Below are 27296 nucleotides of genomic sequence, written 5' to 3'. Positions count from 1 at the left end.
AGAAAGAAAGAACAGAAAGCGTGCCGAGGAATCAAAAGAACAGCAAGGAAACAGGCTTGAGGCTGATAGAGAAAGAAAGAACAGAAAGCGTGCCGAGGAATCAAAAGAACAGCCAGGAAACAGGCTTGAGGCTGATAGAGAAAGAAAGAACAGAAAGCGTGCCGAGGAACTACCAGAGCAACGCGGAAGCAGACTTGCTGCTAAAAGAGAAAGTGAAAAAAGAAGGCGTGCCGAGGAATTAGAAATCAGGCTTGCTGCTGATAGAGAAAGTAAGAAAAGAAAGCGTACCGAGGAATCAGAGCAACCTGAAAGTTATCGCCTGGCATTCAGGTACAACCCAGTCGATGATTATAGCTTGAGTAGATGTGTTCAAATCGGGACAATGTCTAAAATTTGTCCCTTTTGCAAGGCCTTGAAATTCAATGGTGAAACAATGGGAATGTGTTGCGCCTCAGGAAAAGTTAAACTTCCTCTATTGGCTGCACCACCAGAGCCATTGAAGACTTTCCTTACTGGAACTACGTCAGAATCTAAGCGTTTTTTGTCACAAATCAGAAAATACAACTCATGTTTCCAAATGACGTCGTTTGGAGCCCAAATCGAAAATCCAGATCAATTTATGTCTACTTTCAAAGTAAAAGGGCAAATTTATCATAGAGCAGGGTCCCTTCTACCATTCTCAGGCGAGAATCATAAATTTTTACAATTGTACTTCATCAGTGATAGAAATTCTGAATTGAATGCACGTTGCGAAATTTCTCCCAACGTTGAAAGGACAATCGTTTCCCAATTGCAACATCTTTTCCACGAAAATAATAATTTAGTGCGTCTGTTCAAAACAGCTATCGATTTGATGCCTACTGATACGCATAAAATTGTTATTTCCGCTGACAAAACGCCTCCTGGCCAACATGTGCGTAGATACAATGCTCCAACTATCGACGAAGTGGCAATCGTTATGGTCGGTGATCAGTTTTTACCTCGAGATATTATTCTTCATAAGCAAAACGCTCAGTTATTAAGAATTGCTGAAACTCATCGATGCTACGATGCCCTACAATATCATATCATTTTTTGGGATGGAGCCGACGGCTATCACTTTAATATTAAATTGATGAATCCAGCCACTAAAAAAGAAATGAATAAGAAATGCAGTGCAATGCATTATTATTCCTATAGACTAATGATTCGGCAGGATGAAGAAAATTATATTTTAAAATGCCGTGAATTGTTTCACCAATTTGTCGTTGATATGTATGCTAAAATTGAATCAGAACGTTTGCTATATATCCGCCTGAATCAGACCAAGCTCCGCTCTGAACAATACATTCATTTGCGAGATGCAGTTATAAATGACGGTAATACCACAAACGTTGGAAGATTAACAATTTTACCTTCGTCATATGCTGGCAGTCCCCGTCATATGCATGAATATGCTCAAGATGCTATTGCGTATGTTCGTCTCTATGGTCGTCCAGATTTATTTATTACATTTACATGTAATCAATCTTGGGACGAGATACTGCAGCTTTTACTTCAAGGACAATCGGCGGTTCATAGGCATGACATTACGGCCCGTGTCTTCCGGCAAAAGTTGAAATCACTGATAAACTACATAGTAAAACTTGAAGGGTTTGGGTCAGTGCGATGCTGGATGTACTCAGTGGAATGGCAAAAACGAGGTTTGCCACACGCACATATACTAATCTGACTACATAAAAAAATTACTTCGAACGAAATTGATGATGTGATTTCCGCTGAAATACCTGATAAAAATGTCGATAAGGGGTTACATGAAATTATTGTAAAAAATATGATACATGGACCTTGCGGTGCACTGAACGAAAATTCACCATGCATGGCCAAAGGAAGGTGCACAAAGCAATATCCTCGACTTTTAGTATCAAACACAATTACTGGCAATGATGGTTACCCACAATATAGAAGAAGATCTACTGAAGATAGCGGTAAAACAGCAATAACAAAGAAGCGTAACGGTACCACCATCGAAGTAGATAACCAGTGGGTTGTTCCATATTCCCCATTATTATCAAAAACATTTAATGCACACATAAACGTTGAATACTGTAACTCCGTAAAGGCAATCAAATACATATGTAAATACGTCAACAAAGGCAGTGACATGGCAGCTTTTGGCTTGCAGCCCGAAATCAAAGATTTCGACGAAATCGTACAATATCAGGCTGGAAGATACATAAGCAGTAATGAAGCTGTTTGGCGAATTCTTTCATTTCCGATACATGAACGTAGTCCAGCTGTCGTTCACTTAGCGGTACATTTACAGAATGGTCAACGTGTTTATTTCACGGAAACCAACGTGCAACAAAGAGTCCTGAATCCACCGGATACAACATTAACAGCTTTTTTTTCACTTTGCAAAAATGATTCTTTTGCAAAAAAACTGCTGTATACTGAAGTGCCTTCGTATTACACGTGGAATACTAAAAATAAAGTATTTGAACGTCGAAAACAGGGTAAGTCAGTCGACGGCCAACCTACCATCTTCAAAGATACCACGATAGGAAGACTCTACACCGTTCACCCCAATCAACATGAATGCTTCTTTCTACACCTGCTTTTGGTGAATGTACCCGGTCCGACATCCTTTGAGTATTTGAGAACTGTAAACGGTACTATACATGACACTTACCGTAGTGCATGCCAAGCTCTGAATTTATTGGAGAATGACCAACACTGGGATAACTGCATCAATGACGCGTGCGAAACGTCAACCCCAAGTCAAATTCGTGCATTGTTTGGCATCATTTTAACAACTTGCTCTCCATCAGCTCCTACAGAGTTATGGGAAAAATATAAGTCAAAAATGTCCGAAGATATACTCCATCGAAAACAGTTAGAGACGTCAGATATGACTTTTGATTTTACATCAGAAATTTATAACTACACTTTAGTTATTATAGAAGATTTGTGCGTACGTATGGCAAACAAACCTCTTCAGGATTTGGGAATGCCTTCACCTAACCGTATCGCTGCTGTTTCAACATGTGTAGAATTGGATCGTGAACAAAGTTACAGTACGAGTGATCTATTGTCGTATGTACAAAATAACATTTCCAAGTTAACGTCGGAACAAAAAGACATTTATGATATGATAATGCATTGTGTCGATAACAACGTTGGAGAAATTTTCTTTTTGGATGCGCCAGGAGGTACTGGTAAAACATTTGTGATAAAACTGATTTTGGCATCAATTCGATCAAAAAATGATATAGCGTTGGCAATTGCGTCGTCCGGAATAGCCGCAACATTGCTGCCTGGTGGAAGAACTGCTCATTCCGCTTTGAAATTGCCTCTGAATTTGCATTCTACAGAAACTCCCACGTGCAATATTTCCAAATCATCTGGGATGGGTAAAGTATTGCAGCAATGCAAACTTATTATTTGGGATGAGTGCACAATGGCACACAAAAAATCGCTCGAGGCTCTGGATCAATGTTGAAAGATTTGAGAGGGAAGTCGAAACCCTTTGGCAGCACATTAATATTGCTTGCGGGAGATTTCAGGCAAACATTACCTATAATACCTAGATCAACTCCTGCAGACGAAATGAATGCTTGCCTGAAAAATTCTAATTTATGGGCACACGTAAAAATATTAAAATTAACTACAAATATGCGTGTCCGATTGCAAAACGATGACTCTGGTCAAACATTTTCAGATCAATTGCTGGCAATTGGAAAGGAAAGCTCCCAGTAGACTCAATTTCAGGACGTATAAAACTACCTGCTGATTTCTGTAATTTAGTGACGTCCAAAAATGAATTGATTGAAAAAGTATTTAGGAATATTCTAAAAAATTATAAAAATAATAAATGGCTAAGTGAAAGAGCGATTCTCGCACCCAAAAATATAGACGTCCACGAAATCAACAATATTGTTTTGACCAAAATTCGAGACCAGGCAGTCCTTTACAAGTCAGTCGACACAGTTTTGGAACCAAATGAAGCGGTTAATTATCCATCTGAATTTTTAAATTCCATAGATCTTTCAGGGTTTCCACCACACGTGCTACAACTAAAAATAGGCGTACCAATAATACTTTTAAGAAATATAAACCCACCAAAGCTTTGCAATGGCACTCGACTTGCCGTGAAAAAAACAATGGAAAACCTAATAGAGGCCACAATCTTGACAGGGCCTTTTGAGGGTGAGGCTGTTCTTATTCCTCACATTCCCATGATTCCAACGGATCTGCCTTTTCAATTTAAAAGATTGCAATTCCCAATTCGATTAGCATTTGCAATCACCATTAACAAAGCTCAAGGTCAATCATTAGAAAAATGTGGTATAGATCTTAATACTGATTGTTTTTCCCATGGACAATTGTACGTTGCATGTTCGAGGGTCGGTAAACCTGACAATCTATTTATATGCAGCGACAATTGGACAGCGAAGAATGTTGTATATTCGCAAGTTTTACGCAGTTAATTTGTATTGCATCTATCTATCTATCTATCTATATAAAAACGAGTTGTGTGTATGCATGTTTGTTTGTTTGTAAAAAGAGCGTTTGCATATGACGTCATTATTAGTACATACGGCTTTGTAGATGCACAGACAATGGGAAAGCCAAGAATGTTGTATATTTGCAATTTTTACGTAGTTTGAAACACATATATAAATCTATCTATATTCACAGGTGGGACACAGGGACACAACTACAATGGCGCGTAACTAATATGGCGCGTAACGACTTACGCGCGCGGGGGGCTTGGGGGGGCGCGAAGCGCCCCACCAACTAGGTGTTGGGATGGCGCGAATTGCCACCCCAACAGCTAGTAATCTATAAGACTGAGGACCAAAGGTGTCTGACAACTCAGGCACTTCTAATTATTAACCTAAGAGTGAAAATTTGGTCGACACATCTCCAACCTTTTCTAAAACGGCACTGCCCTTCTCTTAAAACTTTGTCTACAGCATCTCTCAGTCTAAAAAGTATCATATTACTAAGTAATTTGCTATCTACAGAGAGCAGACTAATGCCTCGATAATTACCGCACTCAATTTTATCACATTTCTTATACAGTGGTTTAATTAAGGTTTTCCTAAGATTGCTAGGTACTTCTTCTTTTTCAAAAATCATATTCATAATCTTCAGTAACTTATTTCTAGCCACAGAGCCGCCATATCTAAGAAACTCATTTACCACTCTATCAGCACATGGAGCCTTATTTTTTTATATCCTTTTAGTACTGTCGCTCATTCTTTCTCAAAAAACAAATCTTCCTTCACATCTAAGGTATCAAAAACTTTGTCATTCTCCTTAATATCTTTTCCCGAAACTCTATATCTCGGTTCAGTATATTCTCAAAATGTTTTGCCCATCTCTCAGTAACTGTTTCCTTATCACTAATCGTTGCCCCGTTCCTATCTTTAACTGGGAAAAGTCCGGATTGACTACTCCCTCTCAATTTATTAACATGCCAGTACAATACTGTTTCGCCGTCTAGCTGCATCTTCCAGATCCTCGCCAATCTTAGCCATGGCCTCCGCTTCACACCTCCTCAGTTCATATTTTAATGCTTTCTTCACTTTCTTTGCATTCCTTTTGTTTTCATATCATCTATCACTCGGATTATTCTTGTACAAGACCCCTCCCCTTTTTATTAAACATAAAGCTTTTTACAAGCATTCCTAGCTACAGTCCTAACTTTCTTCCCTAAGACACCACCAAGAAATTCACAAATTGTTTTTTTCTGGTCTTTTTAAATTTTGCTCAGTCATATTACTGTTTAAGTAACAAAATAACTTGTAAAAGAAAAATTCCAAATCCTTTTGATGTGAATTATAGCCTATGACCGTGAAATTTAAAGTAAGGAATCAGCGATTCAGTCACTCTTACCTGGCATTTGTAAACATGGATATTCTGGAGGAGGCTTAAGCCACGAACCATCCGTTTTTCTCATATGCCTACGGTCTGACGAGAATTTCGTCAGGTACACTGTTGCGGGAACCACACGGAAGTATCTACGAAAAACAATGATTATGGCCACTTTGAACTCAAAAAGTGTAGACAACTCCCAATAAAATTAGACAGAGCTTCCTTTAAATGCTGAACTACCCCCCCCCGTTATAATTATATATAATTAAAAAATTCAATCTATTCAAACCTCTGGGAAGCAATAAGTAATTACAAAAAACCCTAAACAAGGCAGCTTTCAAGATATATAAGGTGTTTGACAAAGGCTCCTCGGTGGATTACATAGAATCCACATCAGAAATGAAAATAAAAAACTAAATCTTAAATGAGCAGAAACATTTTACAAGGGGAAACTATAGCCCTTTTCTCTCACAATTAAGAACTGTAGACGCTCCAGTAGATGGTTGCACCTCTCTTAAAACAAGTTTTCATTTTCTGCCCCTTGCAAGTTTCCGCCGTCTCATCCTCAGTGAATTTTCTGGAGGAATTCAATTTAGTCAGAGAGGGGGTCATCCATCTTCACTTTCGAAAGCATTAGGACAGCGCCTGGTTGTTTTGGGTGATGAATTTGAATATCAGTAAAAAAAAAAAAAAAAAAAAAAAAAAAAAAAAAAAAAAAAAAGATGAAAAATATGTATATATATATATATATATATATATATATATATATATATATATATATATATATATATATATATATATATATAATATATTCTAGATCAGAGCTTTTTAAACTATGGGTCGCGACCCCATTTGGGGTCGCGTAGCAAAATTATGGGGTCGCGAGTGATAAAAATACAATTTAACAAAAAATGTTTTTTAACTTGTAAAATTGTTATTATAAAGAAAAATAACAATCATCGTAGATAAATATATCATAAAATCTTCTGGTTCGGAAAGACTGTTTATACCAACATTTCTCTTCCGATCATTATAATATCTTGTATAAATTTAATATGAATCAGAAGATGTTATAGAAATTTATAAAAAATGTAGATTTATTTTTGTCAATCTCTTAAAACCAAAATAATCCTAATAAATATGATCAACAAAATTTCTAAGTGTTATTTCGAAGAAACTATATAAACATTTCGTGTTATTTTCATTAAGCCATTGTATGATTGTGAACGAAGTGCATGTTATTCCGAATTAGTAAGTTTAACCCTTTCGCGACCGACGGGACCGTACAATCTCGGCATGTAAAAATCCTTTGGGTGCTTTTTAATAGATTGATAGCACCAGAACTGAACGATGTGCTTCAGGATGCTGTTAAGGTCATAAATTTTATTAAGAGCGATGCCCTTAACAGTCGCTTATTTTCAAATCTCTGTAAGGATACGATTCCAACTGCAAAACTTTGTTATTACATGCAGAAGTAAGATGGTTGACAAGAGGTCAAAGTTTAAAAAGATTATTATTATTAAAGGACGAGATCGAAATACTTTTTACTGAACGAAAATCTGAATTTGCTGTTTTTTTAAAAATGACTTGTGGCTATCTGAGCTGTGTTATTTGTCAGATATTTTTGCGAAGTTATTAAATAAAAAAAAATAATTTTTTTAGCTGAAAGTAAGGAGCGACATTAAAACTTAAAACGAACAGAAATTACTCCGTATATGAAATGGGTTGTCCCCTCCGCAATCCCTCGCTCTTTACGCTAAAGCTTTTAATTGTTTTAAAAAGTAGAATTGTGGCAAAGAGTCAAACTTTAGCGTAAAGAGCGAGGGATTGCGGAGGGGACAACCCATTTCATATACGGAGTAATTTCTGTTCGTTTTAAGTTTTAATGTCGCTCCTTACTTTCAGCTAAAAAAATTAGTTTTTTTTTATTTAATTTCTGAACGTTTTTGAATTAATGCATGTTTGGTTTTGGCTCTCCGCACATAAATTATTAAAATGAAATTTGTATATTAATTCTTTTTTTGGCTAAATGGCTTTCTCTTAGTTTTGATCAGACGATTCTGAGAAATAAGGTGTGGAGAAGGAGGCCTAGTTGCCCTCCAATTTTTCGGTTACTTAAAAAGGCAACTAGAACTTTTAATTTTTAACGAACGTTTTTTTAGTAAAAAATATACGTAACTTAAGAATTAACTTACGTAACAAACTTTCATAATCTTATATTTTTATTATGTATACGAGGGGGTTTGTACCCTCGTTAATACCTCGCTCTTTACACTAAATCGTAAGTTTTGTCCCAATTCTTTAAGAATGACCCCTGAATCAGAAAGGCCGTAGAATAAATAGTTGAAATTACTAAAAATACTTTAGCATAAAAAGCGAGGTATTTATCTCCTCCTAAATACCTCGCTCTTTATGCTGAAGTATTTTTAGAACCCCTCATATGCGTAATAATCTATGTTCGTTTTAAGTTTCAATGCTATTCCTTCCTTTCATTTAAAAAAAACGTTTTCATGTTTATTTTTCATTGTTTTCTTATACTAATGCTAGAAAATCCTGCGCCCTTTTCATTGAATTTTTCTTCCCCCATGACAGATTCCTCCAAGGAAAGATCCTCCAGCATAGCCCCCTCCCCTCAGCCCCACCCCCAAACAAAATAAAATCCCCCTGAAAACGTCTGTACACTTCCCAATAATCATTACTAAACACTGGTCAAAGTTTGTAACTTGCAGCCCCTCCCCCAGGGATTGTGGCGGAGTAAGTCATCCCCAAAGACATAGTTATTATGGTTTTCGACTATGCTGAACAAAATGGCTATCTCAAAATTTGATTCGTTGACTTTGGGAAAAAATGAGCGTGGGAGGGGCCCTAGATGCCCTCGAATTTTTTGGGTCACTTAAAAAGGCAACTAGAAATTTTCATTTCCGTTAGAATGAGCCCTCTTGCGACATTCTAGGACCAATTGGTCGATACGATGACCCCTGGGAAAAAAAAACAAAAAAAAAAACAAATAAACAGGCACCCGTGATTTGTCTTCTGGCAAAAAATACGAAATTCCACATTTTTGTAGATAGGAGCTTGAAAATTTAACTATAGGGTTCTCTGATACGCCGAATGCGATGGTGTGACTTTCGTTAACATTCTGTGACTTTTAGGGGGTGTTTTCCCCTATTTTCTAAAATAAGGCAAATTTTTTCAGGCTAGTAACTTTTGATGACAAAGACTAAATTTGATGAAACTTATATATTTAAAATCAGCATGAAAATCTGATTCTTTTGATGTATATTTTAGCATCAAAATTCTGTTTTTTAGAGTTTCGTTTACTGTTGAGCCGGGTCGCTCCTTACTACAGTTCGTTACCACGAACTGTTTGACCTTAAAGCAGCCATTTTAACACAAAATTCAAAAATACCTTTCTGAAGGTAGCGCAATCCGTGCAGCCCCGGGAGAACAGTCCAACAATATGAAAAACTTCTCATTTTACATAGAGAAAATATAAACCATTAATAAGACAAATTAATCTTAAAGATGGAACATGAAAACTTGATCTCAATATATTACAGCCATTTATGGTACGAGAATATTAGGTTGTTACAAAAGGCATTCGAAACACATACAAAGTGAAAACAAACAGATGATCTTGCGTATGATAAAAGTTAGCGCCCGCTTATCTCCTCTTCTTGTGTTAAAAATAGCCCCTCCCATCAATACTTCATGGGCAATTGATCTAACACAAAATCAATAAGAAAAATGCTTTTTTTTCACAATATCTCAAGAACTGAATGGCTTACTTATCCACAGTTACATTACACAATAGTTTTTTCAGCTCAAATGTTTTGAAAAGCTATCCGCATGTAAGGCCCCTATTTTTATCAACTGGCTAAATTTACTCTAAAATGCTTTCAGTTAAGCAACATCTAATCTTCTACGCAAAAAGCCAGGGCTAGGGTGGCGGCACTGCCATAGAATAAATTATGTTGGTTTCAAGTTTTGATGACGCCTTTACTTTCATTTGAAATAAATTTTGTTTTTAACTAGCAATCTTACAAAGTTAACTGACAACTCTAGAACACGAGGTACAAGCTGCTGATATAGCCGTACAGAAAAATACATTGCATTTGTAACATTTTTGATCGATTACGTTTAGTTTTCTTTTAAATCTGAATCAGAGGTTGACTCAAACGTGGATAGCTCCATTTTATAGGTTAAGGAACTACATTTTTTCTTGGTATGTTGTTATTGCTGTTTCATATTGTGGTCTCTTACTCTTCAGTTTTAAGGTTGTTGCTTTTTTGTCTTGATTTTCTAGTTTTTTTACAAGTTTTACAAGTTCTAGTTTTTTCTGAAAGTTTTTTTTTCTAGTTTTTTTCTTTTTTTCCCTGGCCGAGTGGGTTGGTGCGCTGGATTCGGGATCCCTTGTCTGAGAGGACGCGGGCTCGAATCCCGGTGTACCCAATTCTTCAGTTTGGGACGGGGGTCAGTGGCGTGACTCTGTAAGCTTAGCCAGAGTCGACCCAGCTCTAAATGTGTACCTGGAGAAATCTGGGGAAGGTAAACAGGAAGGGTGTGCGAAAGCACAGGATGGCTGGCCCCCAGCCCCCCATTGCACTTCCTGGCTGAAGGGCCAAGAAACGGAGATCAGCACCGCTGGTACGGACTGTAAAGTCTAATGCCGTATCCTTTACCTTTACCTTTTATTTATTTACAAGTCGTATAGTTCTCGCTCATCATGATTGACTCATTCTGCCTAGAAAACCTGCATAGGAAAAAAAAAAAAAAAAAAAAACCACCAAAGTTTAAGTGTTAATCTACACTGAATTTCTACGTTGGAAGATGGCGTCATATATGTTTGTAATTTGATAACATTCATATGGTCAAAATTATACAATAAAAAAAGCCTTTTTTTAGCCCTTAAATTACCAAGGCTCCTGTGGCTCAGCAGACAGGGGGAGAATACGTGGACACAGGTGGTCGCTTAAAAGCAACCAAGATTAGGGTTGATAGCTAATTGAAAAAAAAAAAAAACACAGACACGCACACCCTTTATTTGAAACTTGGCCCACCAACAGTATCGTAGGAATTAAAAAGTGTAAGAATTTTGTCAGCAGTGGCAAAAGGAAAGATACGTTTACAGCGGCTGAAAAGGCAGAGTTCATCATTTTGCTACCCTTCCTGATCAGTTAATAAATTGGATCTCATTTTTTCTACAATCGTTCAAAAAAAATGACTTAAATATGTTCATAAAATATAGCCAATTTAATTTTGAAATTTGTACAGAAAAACATACCTGTGATAAGTTGCGTCGAGTATTTGATCCGTCCGAAATGTTTCTGTAACATATTTGGGGAAAAATGTAGGAAAGGGCAACTCTGAATCCAAGTCATATACTAGACATTTATCACCAAATTGATGAAGAAAAACAACATGATAATCCTAGAAGGAAACCAAAAGGTTAGAAGCTATTTGTTCTGGGAACAGGCAGATTCATGTTTTTTTTTTTATTGATTAATTTCAATATACGATAAGAAGTAATTGACATACATAGCACACAAGAAACAGAGAATTTACTTATAAAAATATTGCGAGCCATAAATTTTCGTTCTTTTTCCTGGCTTATCTGACATAACTATCCCCAAGCTTCTCTTTCTTACGTAACTTTAAAGGAAAATGTGATTGACTTGAAAAAATTAGTAAGAAAAAAAAACATTGGTCACTTTTTAACATAGAAGCTTAGTATATTTATCTTTCTTTTCCTCTTTGATTAGGATGAAACGAACAATTGATCTTGCGTATGAGGAAAGCTAGCGCTCGCTCATTTCCTCTCCCTGTATTAAAGCTAGCCCCACACCTTAATGTTTCATAGGTAAATGATCTAACAGAAAATAAATATGAAAAATATTAAACAATACCTCAAGCATAGAATGGCTTATTTATTTACGCCTGCTTTACCCAATAAGATTTTCAGCTCAAATGTTTTGAAAGGCTATTCTCATGTAAAGCCCCTATATTTATCAAACGGCTATGTGTACTCTAAAATGCTTTCTGTTAAGTACCAGTTAAACTTCAGCGCAAAAACCGGGGCCATGAGGGCGGCACTGTCCCAGAAGAAATTCTGTTGGTTTTAAGTTTTGATATCACCCTTTAATTTCATTGGACAATTAATTTTCCGTTCTTTTTACTGACTCTTATCTCACATAACTAAACCTAGGCTGTCCTTTCTTGCGCATGTTTAAGATAAATGTGATTGCCCCCCCCCCAAAAAATAGTAAGAAAAAGAAGAATCACATTAAAGCACACTTTTTAACATCGAAGCTTGGGGTATTTATCTGTCTTTCCTTCTTTGATTAGGATGAAAAGAAGGCCTAAACAGGAAATCTTTAAAGAAAGCAAAACGTTGTTCCAGGTTTCAATTCTTCACTATTACGATCTATTACATCCACTTTTTGCTATAAATATTTTATGGTGTGCTTTAGGTGCAAGCACTTGATTGATTATCTCATGGATTGTCTTATCTAAAGATCAGGTACTCTAAATGAAAAAAAAGTAGTCGAAAAATAGATATTTTTTACAGTCAAGCTTGGTAATTTAAACTTAAATTTGCTTCATTAGACCCTCATTATTAAGTAAAAATAGAAAATAAAACAAAAAACACCCATAGATAGTCGAATTATGAAAAATAAAAAGAAAAAGGTATTTTTTCCATCCTTTAATGAGGTGCATACTCAGGTTTAGTCTCAGGGTTCAGGTCCCTGAAAGAGATCCATATTTCTATAGTTTCCACCGTTTTGTTCAATTTACCTGATAGTTTTATCAGGTAACGAACTGTAGTAAGGAGCGACCCGTCTCTATAGTAACCGAAACTCTTAAAAATGGAATTTTGATACTAATAGTTGCATCAAAAGAATTGCATTTTAATAATGATTTTAAATATTTAAGTTTCATCACGTTTAGTATTACCCATCAAAAGTTACGAGCCTGAGAAAATTTACCTTATTCTAGAAAATAGGGGGAAAAGCCACCTAAAAGTCACAGAATCTGAACAAAAATCACACCATCGCATTCAGCGTATCAGAGAACCCTACTGAAGAAGTTTCAAGCTCCTATCTACAAAAACGTGGATATTCGTATTTTTTGCCACAAGACCGATTTAAGTAAAGTTAACAGAAAGAGTCAAACTTTAGCGTAAAGAGCGGGGCGTTGAGGAGGAAAAGCCCCTTTCATATACGGAGTAATTTCTGTTTGTTTTAAGTTTTAATGTCGCTCCTTAATTTCAGTAAAAAAAAACTTGTTTTTTTTTCTATTTAATCCTAAACGGGATCAATCTACTACTATGAACATTCATATTTGTTTGGTAGAAAAAAAAAAAAAAAAAACAACTTAATTTAGGCTAATTTGTCTTCTATTGTCGGTGAAATTACATAAGGAAACGCAAGACTTTAGCCAGATTTTTCGTAGAGAAACATTTTATTAGCTGCGAGACAAGAGATCAAATTATTCTGCGGTAACAGGTTTTATTTCTATGAGATACTCGCGAAGTTAATAGCTGATATCCAATCCATTAAAGTTTGCAGATGGCGTTTGTGATTTCTACGAATAAAAATAAAGATAAATAGCGCTGCTGCTGTATAATGCTGTTTAAAAATAGCGCTAGGCTAATTGTCAGGTGTCGAAAACAAAACGAAGTGTCTGGTGTCAATAAGTGCAATTCATCTGATTGGAACGTGAATAATGAGCCTAAACAAAACAATCCAGCTAACATTGTTTTTTATTCTTTTTAACTAAAGTAAATACATTTCCAAGTGAAAATAATTTGTGAATGTAAAATTTCTGAAACATAGAGGAATTGTAAGCCATCACTAAAGACGTCTATATCCATATCGTAACGAAGGAAAGCAGAAAATGTTTTCAAAATTTTCTACAGAACGGGTAACCCTATGAAACAACCTCAGGGAAGAGGTATCCCCTTAACCTGTTAAAGTATGCATATCAAATAAAAAAAGGATATTTTATATGATATTGTTATTCTGGGAAACTTAGTCAGAATCCTCAAGCCTTATAAAAGAAGAGAAAAGATAAAAATAATACTTCCATATGAAATCCCGAATAACAAACATAAAAAGGACGATTTGTTAATGCAAAAAGATTTGTTTATCATTATAAGACTGGAAGTACACAATCTCTTTAGATTTTATAGTCTTTGTGTTGACATATAAATTAAGCTTCAGATGAAATATTTGCCGGTCTAATCTCTCCTTGGATCAGCTCTTTCACAACAAGAGAAATGCTTTCTAAGCTATTTCCTCATTACTTAACAGTAGAAGGACTTCTGTTACTATGCCAAAGTGGCTCTACCATATTTTATACAACATAATTGTATTTGCCAGTTTCTACCGTGCAGAACAAAGACAGTTTATTTTCTTTGTCATGCAAACAATGACGTTAGGTTAAATAACATCTTTGCATGCGATGAATAGGTAGATTGCTAGTGTGACCTTGAATTTGTTCAAAATCTAGTGGAATAAATACCGTCTTCGAGTCAGATTTATTGGTTTATCAGATTGATCAGACATACTATTTCAAACATAAAACACGATGTGATATCGAGTGTTCTGGAACTATCCTGGATGTACATGTTCAACCCGAACTATTTGCACATTTCTCTTGCTATTTATCTTTGGCAAGCTTAGCTTTATGCAACATTTTGATAACTTTTTAAGGGATATCGTATGGATCAGGTGCATGATCGAACGAATATCACCAACCGTGCAGATACCTGCATACACAGGGGCAAATCTCCAGGATTTTTATTCGGGGTGCAAGAGGGGTCATGGGATTGTACACACACCAGTGAACATATCATTGGCACATGTGCACTGGCAACATATGTCTACATAAATAATTACATCACACAAGCATATGCAGGTAAAAAAATATTTAAGTGTGTAGAGGTGCAAGTATATGTATATATACGTGAAAATATAAATAAAAACGTATATTTTCGAGGATTCTCGATGCACCTGGAATTTTGAAGCCATATAATGGTACTGAAAGATAGCTGACATATTCAACTAACTTTATTGTAAATCATTTTGTCAAAGCCTGGTGAAATTGACCTCTATTTTTTTTTTATCTTGGAACCTTTAGGGTTTTTTCAGCATTTGGTAGGGCTAACATAAGGTATTTAGTATTGAAAAGAATTGAGAGGCGCTCCAATGCTACAAACTGTCGTGGCGAATATCCAGTGGCCCGAAGAATCGGTTGAGTACCTCTGGTTGTTAAGCGATTTACTTAGCGACCATCTTAGAAAGGTTTTAAGGGAATATTATATTCGCCCAGCAAAGTAAAAACTATTCTGAGCTTGCTGCTATGTACCAGGTTGTTCATACCTGGCTGCAAAGCAATTTGCTTAACAGCCAGCAAGGAAATGTTTTCTAAGATAATATTCTACAGCGATGCGGATAAACAGGGTGCTAGACAAATCGGTTGAATATATTTAGCTGTAAAAGAATTGACTAAGCAATGAGTTTAGGAAATGTTCTTAGAAGAGCATAATATCAGCTAAGTGAAGTAAATATTATTCTAGCTGGCTGCTAGGAGAATCCAGAAGTAAAAAAACTGTCCCCTCTGGAATAGAAATTAAAGATGTGGGGGGAGGGGAAGGAATTGCCCTTCCAACACCTATATCCTGCCTCCAATTCATACCCTAATAGTTTTCTTCCCTAATAGTTGGTACAACGCGAGGCAATACTGTACAACTGTTCGTTTTGTTGTATCATCGGTTTATAATTAGCGTCTGTTTAGCATGGAGTACGCGTATCCCTAGGACGGAAGGCGACACTGGTGATGGTATGTTCTTTGAAATTGGGAGGCTCTTTACATTGCTTTTCAATACTTCTCTACGGATCAGGCATTCTATACGGTTAGTAACGCACCTTCGCAAGCGACGCTTTTGGTGTGTTATCGAGTGATTTGTCTCTGTTTTTTTTTTTTTCTTTTGGATAATAAATTACTACTACTACTACTACTACTACTACTACTACTACTACTACTACTACTACTACTACTACTACTACTACTACTACTACTACTACTACTACTACTACTACTACTACTACTACTACTACTACTACTACTACTACTACTACTACTACTACTACTACCAAGAATTATCATCCAAAAGTATTCTGACCCTACTCAGGCCAAAATTGTTGCTTTCCTTCACACAGTGGCGAAAAAATATATTTTTCTATGATGTGACCTTTTTATATTAAAGAGGGCGCAAGAGCTTTAAATTTACGTTTAAATGAGTCCTCTCTGAATATTCTATGACTAAGAGCTTTGTGCCAGCGTTTGTTGAAATCATAGATAATTGAAATTTGTGATGCATCACGTTAATGTGTCATTTATATTGTTAATGCGTTAGTTTTGTTGTTTTATTTTTATCTGACAGGCCAGTTGGATTCATCGGTGTGTGTTTTTCATAATGCACTTATGTTTTTACTTATGTCCCCATTTTTTTCATTTTATTCATTGTATTCGCTGTATTTGACATGCCAGTTTGATTGACAGGCCATCGCTGTAGGCAACAAGGCAACAAGTTCGGCAGTTTTATGTTATGTGAGAGTGCTTGATAATAAAGTACTTTTATTCTATTCTACTACTGATTTAAATACAATACAGCAGAAATAATCCACACGTATTCATGACCATCCTCTTTGGGGTAAAATCTTTCATACTTTTTTACATAGGGGTTTGAGACCTCCATTACAGGACTTTCAGACAGGTTCAATTTGATTATTTACATTCCCCCGTACCTTATTTTTAGGGACGATTTCATTTTTTTTATTATATAAATTTATCCTACAGCGATAGCTTCACATCACAACTAGAATAATGACAGTAACTAAATATCCCATATTTGAAATAAGTACAAACATTTATTTTGATGTTTATATTAGTGTCTATTATTATAAAAGTTATGGAAACTATTGACAAAGGGCTCTCTATACTAACCCTTTATTACCAGAATCAAACTAAAGAACAGACTGGTTAAATCTACCGTAAATACACGATACAGATGTGATGGAAAGCCATACTTTCTTTTCTTGTCATTTCCCACAATAAATTTTTCTCATTTCTATTTTTTCCCTTCTTCCTTATTAATTAATTAGAACTGTCTTTTGAAAAAGAAAATATCTTTAAAAATACAATTTTTTATTGATAAAAAGTTCAATTTCCTATCGTTTGTTGTTGGAACTACACGTAGCGCCAAATGATTATTTTGATCGCTATGGAAAACATAACATTTCACGTATCAGGTTTAGAACCAAAACAATCTTGAAGCGTTTATTTTCTGACTAAGAGAAAACAATGGACACCAAGTAAATTGAGAAAGCTAAATAAAGAAAGGAAAAAAAAGCTTCTTCAATTCCAAGACCCCAAAATTGGAGGAATTTATTGAAGCATGTCGAAATGTAAAAGCCAAGAGACTAAGTTTTTGTATAGGTTTTGTGGCCGTTACAATTCCAATGATGTATTTTCTGTTTTAATCCAGCCTCATTTTTTAGCAATTTTAGGCTATTTTTCAAAATTCTCTTGAATTTGTTTTGAATTTATAACGTTTATTATTAAAACTCAACGATATAACAGTTAACATTCACGGCATATGGCACCAAAAATCAGACTCTTTGTGCCATTTTACGGAATGGATATTCTTGGAAGCGTCAACCGTGCTCCAATGAAATCTCTAAGGTCAAAAATTCAAACTGTATGCTCAAAAATCCTTTTCAATACTCTCTCTCCCAATCCCCTTAGTAAGTGAAAATTAATATAAAATATCTTGGTGAAAAAATATTTTTACTCAAATTAATACCTAGTTTAGGACTGATGGTAAATGATTTCTTAACAGTAATAGTTAAGTAGGTAAATACATTTTCTGGAATTCTAAAAAAAAGTTTGAAGCCCTGATGTGTCCATTTTTGTTAACTTCGCCATGCAAAGTTTTCGCAATTGCGGCTTTACTCCTCTCAATCCACAAAGACATGTATGAATTGACAAAGTTCCAACTTTACACAAAGGTCCATCGTTTGGGGGCAGGGACACCTCCCTCAGTTTTGGAGATATTTCTTATCTGAACTATGTATTCTTCACATCAACTCTCTCAAAAACTTGAAGTCAAGGAAACAAAGACAACGAAAGCATATTTCCTTATGAGAAGTTCAAAATTCTTTGCACCAGTGCATCAGAAACAGTCTACTAACTATATCCCTAGGGTTATTGGGTAGGTTGACCCTCCACAGTTATGTAATTTGCCCATTATGCTTGAAAACAAAATGCTACTTTAAAATTAAATCAAAACACACTGTGTGTGCTGGTTGCCGATAAGACATCTCAGCAATATACCAGAGAACGACTGAGGGTATTAAGTTCCAACTTCCGAGGCTACTTCTGTTACTACTTCTGCTGTTAAAATTTAACTAAATCAAAAAAGTGTAGGTGTATCCGGACTGTCAGAGAGCACAAATGTAATTTTCCGGGAATGGTATTAATTTTTATTTATCAGGTCAATTCGAGGATGTATATGACTAAATTCAACACTACTAATTGTGTCAAAATTTTCAAAAGGGTATATGTAGATAAAAATTGTTGAAGAAATTTCTCGAGCATACAGATAAAAGGCCAGACTATAAATTCTACAAGAAAAACTGGAAAGATTTAAACTATTATTTTCTTTTTCGCTGAAAAAGACTATGTCAAAATAAAATGAACACATCAATTAAAAAAAGTTTTTCAAAAAAGTAAGCTTTTTAAAAAAAATGAAGAACTCAAAAATGAGCAAAATTAGAACAGTATAATCTACTAAGCATATAACAACCATAAATCAGCTTCAATAAATAAATAAACGCAAATCAAACAGAAATTATAATAAATAACCTAGTCAAACTCAAAACTTGCAAAAATTAAAATGAGTAGGGATCAAAACCCTGATGCTTTCTAAAAGCCAGAACATAACTTGCACTTTACAAAATTTAAATGAATGTGCATTGTAGGCTTAACATACATATGCTGATATTTATTCCTTAAAATCTTAATTGATTTTTGATTTATTGATGTTTTAAAAGGGAAAACATTAAAAAGAAAAAATAATCAGTAATACTGGTAAAATACCAGGAATTCAGTTTTACTCTCATTGAGCTTCAGTCCAATATATTCGTACTCCTCCGACAGTACACGGAAATTCTTTTCTAGTCCAGTCTGCGTCCGACTAACGTCTAAAATATCATCAGCGTACTTTGCTAACGAGACACCAACCACTCTAAATACACAAGTTATAATGGTTTTATGTTGAGGCTCAGCGATGCTATTTTTAACAGGGGGGGGGGGGAGAGAAGCCAGAGCTCCTTGTCCAATACCTATCTTAATCACGTTTGCGGATTAAATTCAGTAACACCAGGCGATACAATAAAGTTAACTTTAGCGTTCAGCTTCCTATACATATCCTGAAAAGCCTTTACAACTGAAAAATTCACCCCACGCTTGTAAGCAGCCAGTAGAACATGAGCATGGATACCTGAGTCGAATTCTCTTGAGACATCAAGACCGGCATTGTAAACTAATTAATCATTTTTAGCAGAATGTACCAACAAGTAAGCAACAAGATGATGTGCATGATCGCGGCCAGCCCCTTTCTTTAACCCAAACTGAATAATCATTAGGCCTAGCAAAATATTTTACACAGTATAGGGGAAACAATAATCGGTCTGAACGAACAGCACTGGTCGGTAGGTTTTCCCTTTTTATTGACAAGACTAATTATACCAGTGCTAAATAGATCTGGCACAAATTCAGAGTAAAATATCATTTGATAAAGCAGTGTCAAGTGCTCAGCTAAAGACAGAGAGCTAGCTTCAAGAGGCTTAGCACAAATGCCATTAATGCCAAGGTAATTCTTTTTACGGAGCTTAGAAATACAGCCAATCACCAGAGAAAGTCTGATGATAAAACTGAGGTAATTGCTATACTTTAGAGAACATTTATCAAGCTCCTATTCACAAACACTTTTCAAGATCACGTCAGGCTTCGAAAATTTGGCGCTGAAGTAATTACACCAATTACACCAGGTAATTTGTTAGGACAGAAGCTTTGCACGATTTGGATTATCCTACGTTAACATTTTCCACACCAAATTTGGGTCATTGCGTGCCTTGAAGGACATTGCGGCAATGGAATTTGCTTAATGTTCTTTTTCACCACACTAGTACGCGACATACCAAACTCTTTCCAAATACGAAAAAAAATTGGACTTGACACCAGCTCCAGATTGTTGATCCAGCAAGGCCTTTCAGCTCCAACCCGCACTCTACGGACCAGTACACTTGCCTTTTCAGCAATTCGTTAGATATGCACAATTTCAGCATAATAGGGGTTGAGTGAAATTTGACTTTCAGACACTAATTCAAGACTTTTGAGACAGAGATGGACGGTACTTTGATTCGTTAAAGGATATCATCACTTACACTTTTAAAAGTAGGCAGGTCAATCTTATTACTCCAGTCACAGATTTCATGCCACTTGCTGGTATCACTTGATGCGACAGGATCAATTGGGTTTAACATGATGGGAAAAAAGTTTCTGATTTGCATGTGATCTGACGTCTGGAATGGTAGGTAGGTAGGTAGGTTTTATTTTTATCCACAATACAAACATAAATAAAATGACACCACTAATAATTGTTGCAGCAAAAAGAAAGTTCTAAGGACTTGTGCTGCAAATTCATGTTATGATTTATGTCTTATAAATAAATATATAAACATAAAAACTCCTGATTATCCACCTAGCCTATCTTATATAAAAAACAACAACACATACACATGAACACAATACAACAAAATAATCCTACTAAATATTTTTTACCGGTTTCAACCCCCACCCCACCCCAAAAAACTGCGAAAGAACATCATAAACCTCCCACCCTTCAAAATCTATTAGTTAAATAAAATGTTTTCAAGTTATTTTTAAACCCGTGTAAAGTGCCATACTTCATGTTGCTAGCCGTCAGAATATTCCAAACAGAAAGCCCCATATTATGAATCACATATGATGATCTGACTATTCTGAATGATCTGATGATTTGAATGTAGTAATATCAGAGGTTTCGAGTTCGGCATCATTTCAAGTCAAGAGAAGACGTGCTGCCAGAGTTAAGAAAGTATGTGAGTCTAAGCTCACTTTCTACTGGGACAAGCTATGGGCACATGTTACTGCAACTAGAGTCATCAAACGGATTACAGTTTAGACGCTGGCTAATATGACAGTCAGATTGCTGGATTCACAATCAGCGGCAAGAGTGCTAAGAGCTTGGGATGCTTTATCCAACAGCACATTGGAACTAGAATTGCGATAATCAGTGGGAAGATAAACCGAGGCAACAACTCAATTTTGTATTTTGAGTACCATAAAATAATCTGAGTTCCGGAAGGGCTCTGTTAATAATTCATTTGGCAAGAGAATGACAGTGCCCCCGCTTGGCCGACCTTTTATTAGAGCGTTTGGCAGCATGGGAGTAAATAACAGTAGATTGGCCGATGTTTAGTAGCTTAAGACTATCTGTAGTTTACATTCCACGACGTTAATCTGAGTCCTATATTCATTTTGAGGGACGCTAAAGTTTCTGGGCAATAGGACATTTATAATTATAATATGGTTGATCAGTTTGGGAACAGAGGGCACATATGACACTGTTCTTGCAAGAGTAGTTGGGGTTACTCGAATGACCCTTTTCTCCACAGTTGGAGCAGCAAACAGTAGCTTTACAGGCACAAAAATATGGCCATAAGCCTGACAGTTGAAGCACCGAGAAGGCAGGGGTGCGGTAGCTTTACAGGCAACCCAAAGGTAGGGGTACATATTCATCAATTTTATTCCGTTCATACTATATAACAGCAGGGTTAAAGATGGCAGTAGCAAGGCCATCACGGCGCGAGAACTCCAACTGATATGAACCGGTTTTTCCAATTCGGAAGGCTCTCACACAACCAGGCACTAAGTTTTTCAGTTCGTCGTCGGAGATATAATCTGGGACAAAGCGAGCAATACCATAGCATTCCTATAGTAATAATGGTATTGTATGGTAATTATTGTAGGACTTTATTTCTGTTCACCTAAAGTTTTAATATGGCTCTATACTTTTTTTAAGAACTTCTTTTTTAGGAAGTTTAAGAAAATTAAATTCTATAAAAAGTCAGGCAATTACAGAAAATTTCCAAAATAGCTTGTAAATGCTCTCTTTTACAATCTACCAAATAATTCGATTTTCCTTGGTTTGAAATTTGGAGTCTTAAATGTTAGAAAATTTCCCAAATCATGCGATCTTCTTTAATTCCCAGTTTGGAGTCTTAAAACTTAGAAATTTTACAGAAACATAAGCTAGATTATTACCATAAATTTTCATTATTTCTTTTCTAAAATAATTCTAAAGCCCCTTACAGTCCCCTGAAAATACTCTCATAACTGTATCCCCAGTCACTCCCAAATTTAAAGTTCTTCACCGAACTTATCTGTGGGAACAAACAAAAATACGAGATGAGAGAAGGAACTTGTAGTTTAAATTACAGGAAGAAGGACTTTTCCATGTTAAGTGCGGGACTTCTCAGCGTCTGACTAGAAGAAGTAATCTGTCTCTATTTGCTCTAACTTTGTTGGCATATTTATTCAGATGAAGTAGCAGAATATCCAGAAGGATTTTCAAAAATACTAATGGTGAGAAGAGAGGGTAACAAAAGGTGGGAAACACGTTACAAGACATCTAAACTAGCAAAGGAGATGGACAAATTAAGGGGGGGGGGAAATGATTTTTTCTCTCTCTTTTATTCTATCCTTGGTTTTTTTCTTCCTTTCTGCATTCTGTTGTGTTTATTTCTCATTTCTTTTAGTGTCAATTTACATTTTTTTTAACTGTAAGTGTGAAATACACGGTTTCCAATTCAGTCAGTAATAAATTATCTATACAAATCGTACTAACTCAAATTTTTTAAGGGTTCTGAATTATTTATTTAAGAAAAATTTTACAACAACAAAAACAACTTCAACACAGTTTTCCCCGATAATGCTCCATAATTAGGAGTCAGTATCAAAATATCAAGAAGCCCTACTTAAAACCTCTTGTGAATTACTAATTCTGAACTTCATAAAGTGTTCAATAAGAGATTCAGGGGGCTTTTGTATACAGTCATAGGGGATTATTAGGCCCGTACCTTCTTCCCCCAACCACCAGTATATACCAACTATTTGTGATTGTATTATTTTCCATAAGATGTTGAAATCTAGTAGAAGTCGGGATAGTTGAAATCAGTTGAAGTTCAAGTTAGTGCCTGGTTTTGGCATAAGATCTTACATCTTTTGACGGAAAAAGATTTTTTTTTTAAATCTGAAAACTCTGATTCAAGTTCTCAGATTTTTTTTTTTAGAAAATCAAAGATTCATTTAAACCCTCAAAGACTGACTTCGTTGGTAATGTCATAACACCCTATTGGACTGGAAAAATGAAATATTAGCATCGTTGAGAGATCGTTGAAGTCTAAAATCATAACATTTTAAACTAGCAAAAAATTGTAAAGCTGAGCAGAACAACAGGATATCAGAAAGACAGAATATGAACTAAAAACTGATAAAAAGGAAATATTATCTTTTAAATTTCGATTTTAAAAATAATTTCGAAGGCAGTCGTTCTTCTTTTCTTCTTGACATTAATGTTATCATAGAACTTAGTAATAGATTTTAATGACAGTTCTACCTTAACATAAAAAAAAAATTTGGTAATTTTGACCCTTAATCATATTACTACTGCTACTACTAACAATAACTCACTGCAGCAGCAAGCCGCCTGGAGCCGCACCCTTCCCATCCATCCATAAGAAAAAAGGAAGTCCTAATGCATCCGAATTGCTGGGCTTTAATAACTAACAGAATTAAGATGTAGACTAAAAATACTATGTTTTTTTATGGCACTTGGTATTTACCAAGTGACATATAGCTATCGCAATTCTTTCGGTTTGTCTATCGGTCGGTCCCGCTTTTGCTAGTTTGGGCACTTCCAGATAAGCTAGGATGATGGAAGTTGGCAGGCATATCAAGGACCAGACAAGATTCAAGAGGAAATAGTTTCTTCCCCCATTCGACCATTTGGGGGGGGGGAGGAGCGAGCGAACAGAATAGTTGAGAAGAATTTATTTGCCAATAAAACAAATGACTGTTCTTCTTAAGTATGGCTTGTGGTCTAGGTGTGTGATTCTCGCTAAGAGTGCGAGAGGTCTCAGGTTTAAATCCCGGACCACCCTCATTTTTACATGAAAAAGATCCGAAACTAGATACATGATCAATATAGCGATCACTGAAAGTTGACAGGCGTATCAGGGAGCCGACCAGATCAAATAAGAAATAGTCACTTCCTCGATTCGACAATTTGGGGGGGGGGAGTGGAAGGACGGTTAATCCGAAAAAAATTAGAAAAAATGAGGTATTTTTAACTCACGAATAGGTTATCGGATCTTAACGAAATTTAACATTTAGATGGACCTCGTGTCTCAGAGCTCTTATTTTGAATCCCGACCGAATCCGGTGACATTGGGGGGGGGGAGTGGGAGGGGAAACCTGAAATCTTGGAAAACGCTTAGAGTGGAGTGGTACCAAGACGCTTAGAGTGGAGTGGTCGTAATAATACTTGGTGGGAAGAAACTCTTGGCTCTTCGTACCTCGTCACATGTGCCACATGAGCTCATGGCTCTTGTTCTTCTTGTTCTTCTAGTAACTCAGAAAAAGAATATACAAATGAAGATATTTATTAATGCAGCAAAAGGAAAGGATTAGTTCAACCTGTTGACCATTTTCTTCATTTAAGAATAATTGTCTGGGGAAAATAATCTTTTTAGATCATACATACGCTATCTTTTTTTCAGAATGACACACAAAGAATGAAAATTTTTCCGACAATTTGGAAAGGACATTTTAGTTCAGAAGGAAGAATCAAAGACAGGGCTAAAGGGATTGAATAAGGCCTTAAGTGGTGGTAGTTTGGTAAATAATTTGTTCTTCAATATGGTGTCTATGAAATCAAAAAGAATAACTGAGGACGAAATTTTTTATTAATAGCCTAAACAGAAGTTATTGGTATTTTTCCAAGACCACACTGCCTTTCTTTGACGATGCTTATATTTTTGGAGTGTTTTATTTCAGATTTTATCATTCACCAAGCTAGAATTGTGATACTGTGAGCAACTTTACCTATGTTCACCTTTGGTGCCAAACCAATTGGTATTGAAATAGACTGGTACAAGTGGATTGTATAGAATATTTCGGACATATATATTATGAAATCTTTGGAACATTATTTCAACTAAATTTATCACTGAGGTTCTTACCTTACGTGAAGATAAAATGCTTTTATTTTTGTATTCTCCTTAATAGAAAATGCCTACATTTAAAGAGTTTGATATCACGCTAGCTAACTTCAAAAATTATCCTCCTTGACAAGTAAATATACTAAAAGTGTCCAAGGATAGCAAAGGAAGGTCATATTTGGTATTTTGCTAGGGTCTGGCCAAGTTGCCAGAGTTTAGTCCAAGCGTTAGTCGAAATTCAACAGAACAAACTGCAGGTATAAAGGCAACATTTGAGAAATTCAAAAATTTACCCGATATTTATAAATCCGTTTCCAAGACATATAATGCATTAGCAACTAAGGAATCTAATAGAGGAGAATGTGCTCCGTCGATTGATAGAATCACTAATACGGAACTTGACTTAGAAAAAACTAAGCGAGAGTTAATGCAAAATATAACTAAGATGGTTAATGAAAAGTTGTTGGATACTGATTCATTCCACCAGTCATCCCACGGCATTATTTGTCAAATATATAGGACCTGATTACGCTCGATTACCAGCCAAAATTTGAAAAGAAAACTCTTTGCAACCAAATTATGAATCAAGAAGAAAAAATCATGAAAAATGAGATAAAACTAGATGCATTTGAACAAGAAGTGCTGCTTGATTCACTAATTTTGAATGGTGTTATGCAGCAGCCGGGATCTGATAAGAAGAAACAATGATGAAAATTAAGATAAAACTAGATTCATTTGAACAAGAAGTGCTGCTTGATTCACTAATTTTGAATGGTGTTATGCAGCAGCCGGGATCTGATAAGAAGAAACAATGATGAAAATTAAGATAAAACTAGATTCATTTGAACAAGAAGTGCTGCTTGATTCATTAATTTTGAATGGTGTTATGCAGCAGCCGGGATCTGATAAGAAGAAACAATGATGAAAATTAAGATAAAACTAGATTCATTTGAACAAGAAGTGCTGCTTGATTCACTAATTTTGAATGGTGTTATGCAGCAGCCGGGATCTGATAAGAAGAAACAATGATGAAAATTAAGATAAAACTAGATTCATTTGAACAAGAAGTGCTGCTTGATTCACCCAATTTTGAATGGTGTTATGCAGCAGCCGGGATCTGATAGAAGATAGTCTTGTATCAAAATGGATCAGAATTTTACAACGAATAATTTCATTAGGTAAGCTGTACATGATAAACTCCTAAATTGAAGCTGCATTCTCCAGCGATTGTAATTTTTGCCAAGTTTTTCTTGTTTAAATCTTCTGACTAGAATCTAATTATTTCTGGAAAAGTCTCAAAGAAGAATTTTTATTCTCATATCAGAGGAAAGAATAGTTAAGTAAGCCCTTTAATTTTGGGCAATAATTGGGCAAATTTGATGATGTTAAAACAACGGCTCCATTAAACGTGGTCCCATTGTTGTTTAAAGATCTTCAGATGTTCCTTTAAGCAAACCGATATTTTGATGAATTTAATTACGGCTAGTTAATCAAAATTCAACTCATGTCATATTGAAGCTAAATTATTGTTAAAAAAGTATACCTCTGTAGTTCCCCAAGCGTAAAAAACAAAACAAAAACAATACAGTTTTTTATCAATAGCGACCATATTTTCAACATTTTCTCAAAAGTAGTCGAATGTGTTCTTTTCTGTTTCAAGATTACAACAGCAGCTGTACCCTAGCAATATTTCCATCTTGCAAGATATTATTGGTAAATATATTGGGCAATTTATTGGCTATTAACCGAATCTGAAATATAAAAACGACTGTTCTCTTTAATCTAATCCATTTTGTATTTACAAATCTTCAGAAGATTGGCCTGCTGTTTTGTTAGTTAATTTTATTCACTTATTATTTAGTATTTAGTCCTGTCATGTGTATTTGTTTATGCCAAAATGGCATACCAAAATGACACATTCTTAAAATAACACTGCTGGAGAATATATAAACACATTAAATATTTGGCCTCGGACAATAGGCTTTTGCCAAGTTCATTAAGATGAAAAAGACACTCTTAGCTTGACCTTATGATAAATCATTC

General features: G+C 35.5%; 1 protein-coding gene across 8 annotated transcripts in view; it reads right to left on the bottom strand.

Moving 5' to 3' along the window:
* The window catches only part of LOC136036378 (protein N-terminal glutamine amidohydrolase-like), a 199745-nt gene that overhangs the window by 27291 nt on the left and 145158 nt on the right, over positions 1-27296 (bottom strand). For all 8 annotated transcript variants that reach the window (XM_065718557.1, XM_065718556.1, XM_065718555.1 and 5 more), the window contains 2 exons: positions 11147-11292; positions 5884-6008 (listed from right to left, as the gene is read on the bottom strand). In XM_065718557.1, the coding sequence (XP_065574629.1) occupies positions 5884-6008; positions 11147-11292 (271 nt within the window). The remainder of the gene's footprint in view (positions 1-5883; positions 6009-11146; positions 11293-27296) is intronic.

The sequence above is a fragment of the Artemia franciscana genome, chromosome 15 (assembly GCF_032884065.1).
Source record: "Artemia franciscana chromosome 15, ASM3288406v1, whole genome shotgun sequence".
In the NCBI taxonomy this organism is placed as follows: domain Eukaryota; kingdom Metazoa; phylum Arthropoda; class Branchiopoda; order Anostraca; family Artemiidae; genus Artemia; species Artemia franciscana.
The sequence above is the reverse complement of the archived record's forward strand: the minus strand, read 5'-3'. Positions and strand labels throughout refer to the sequence as shown.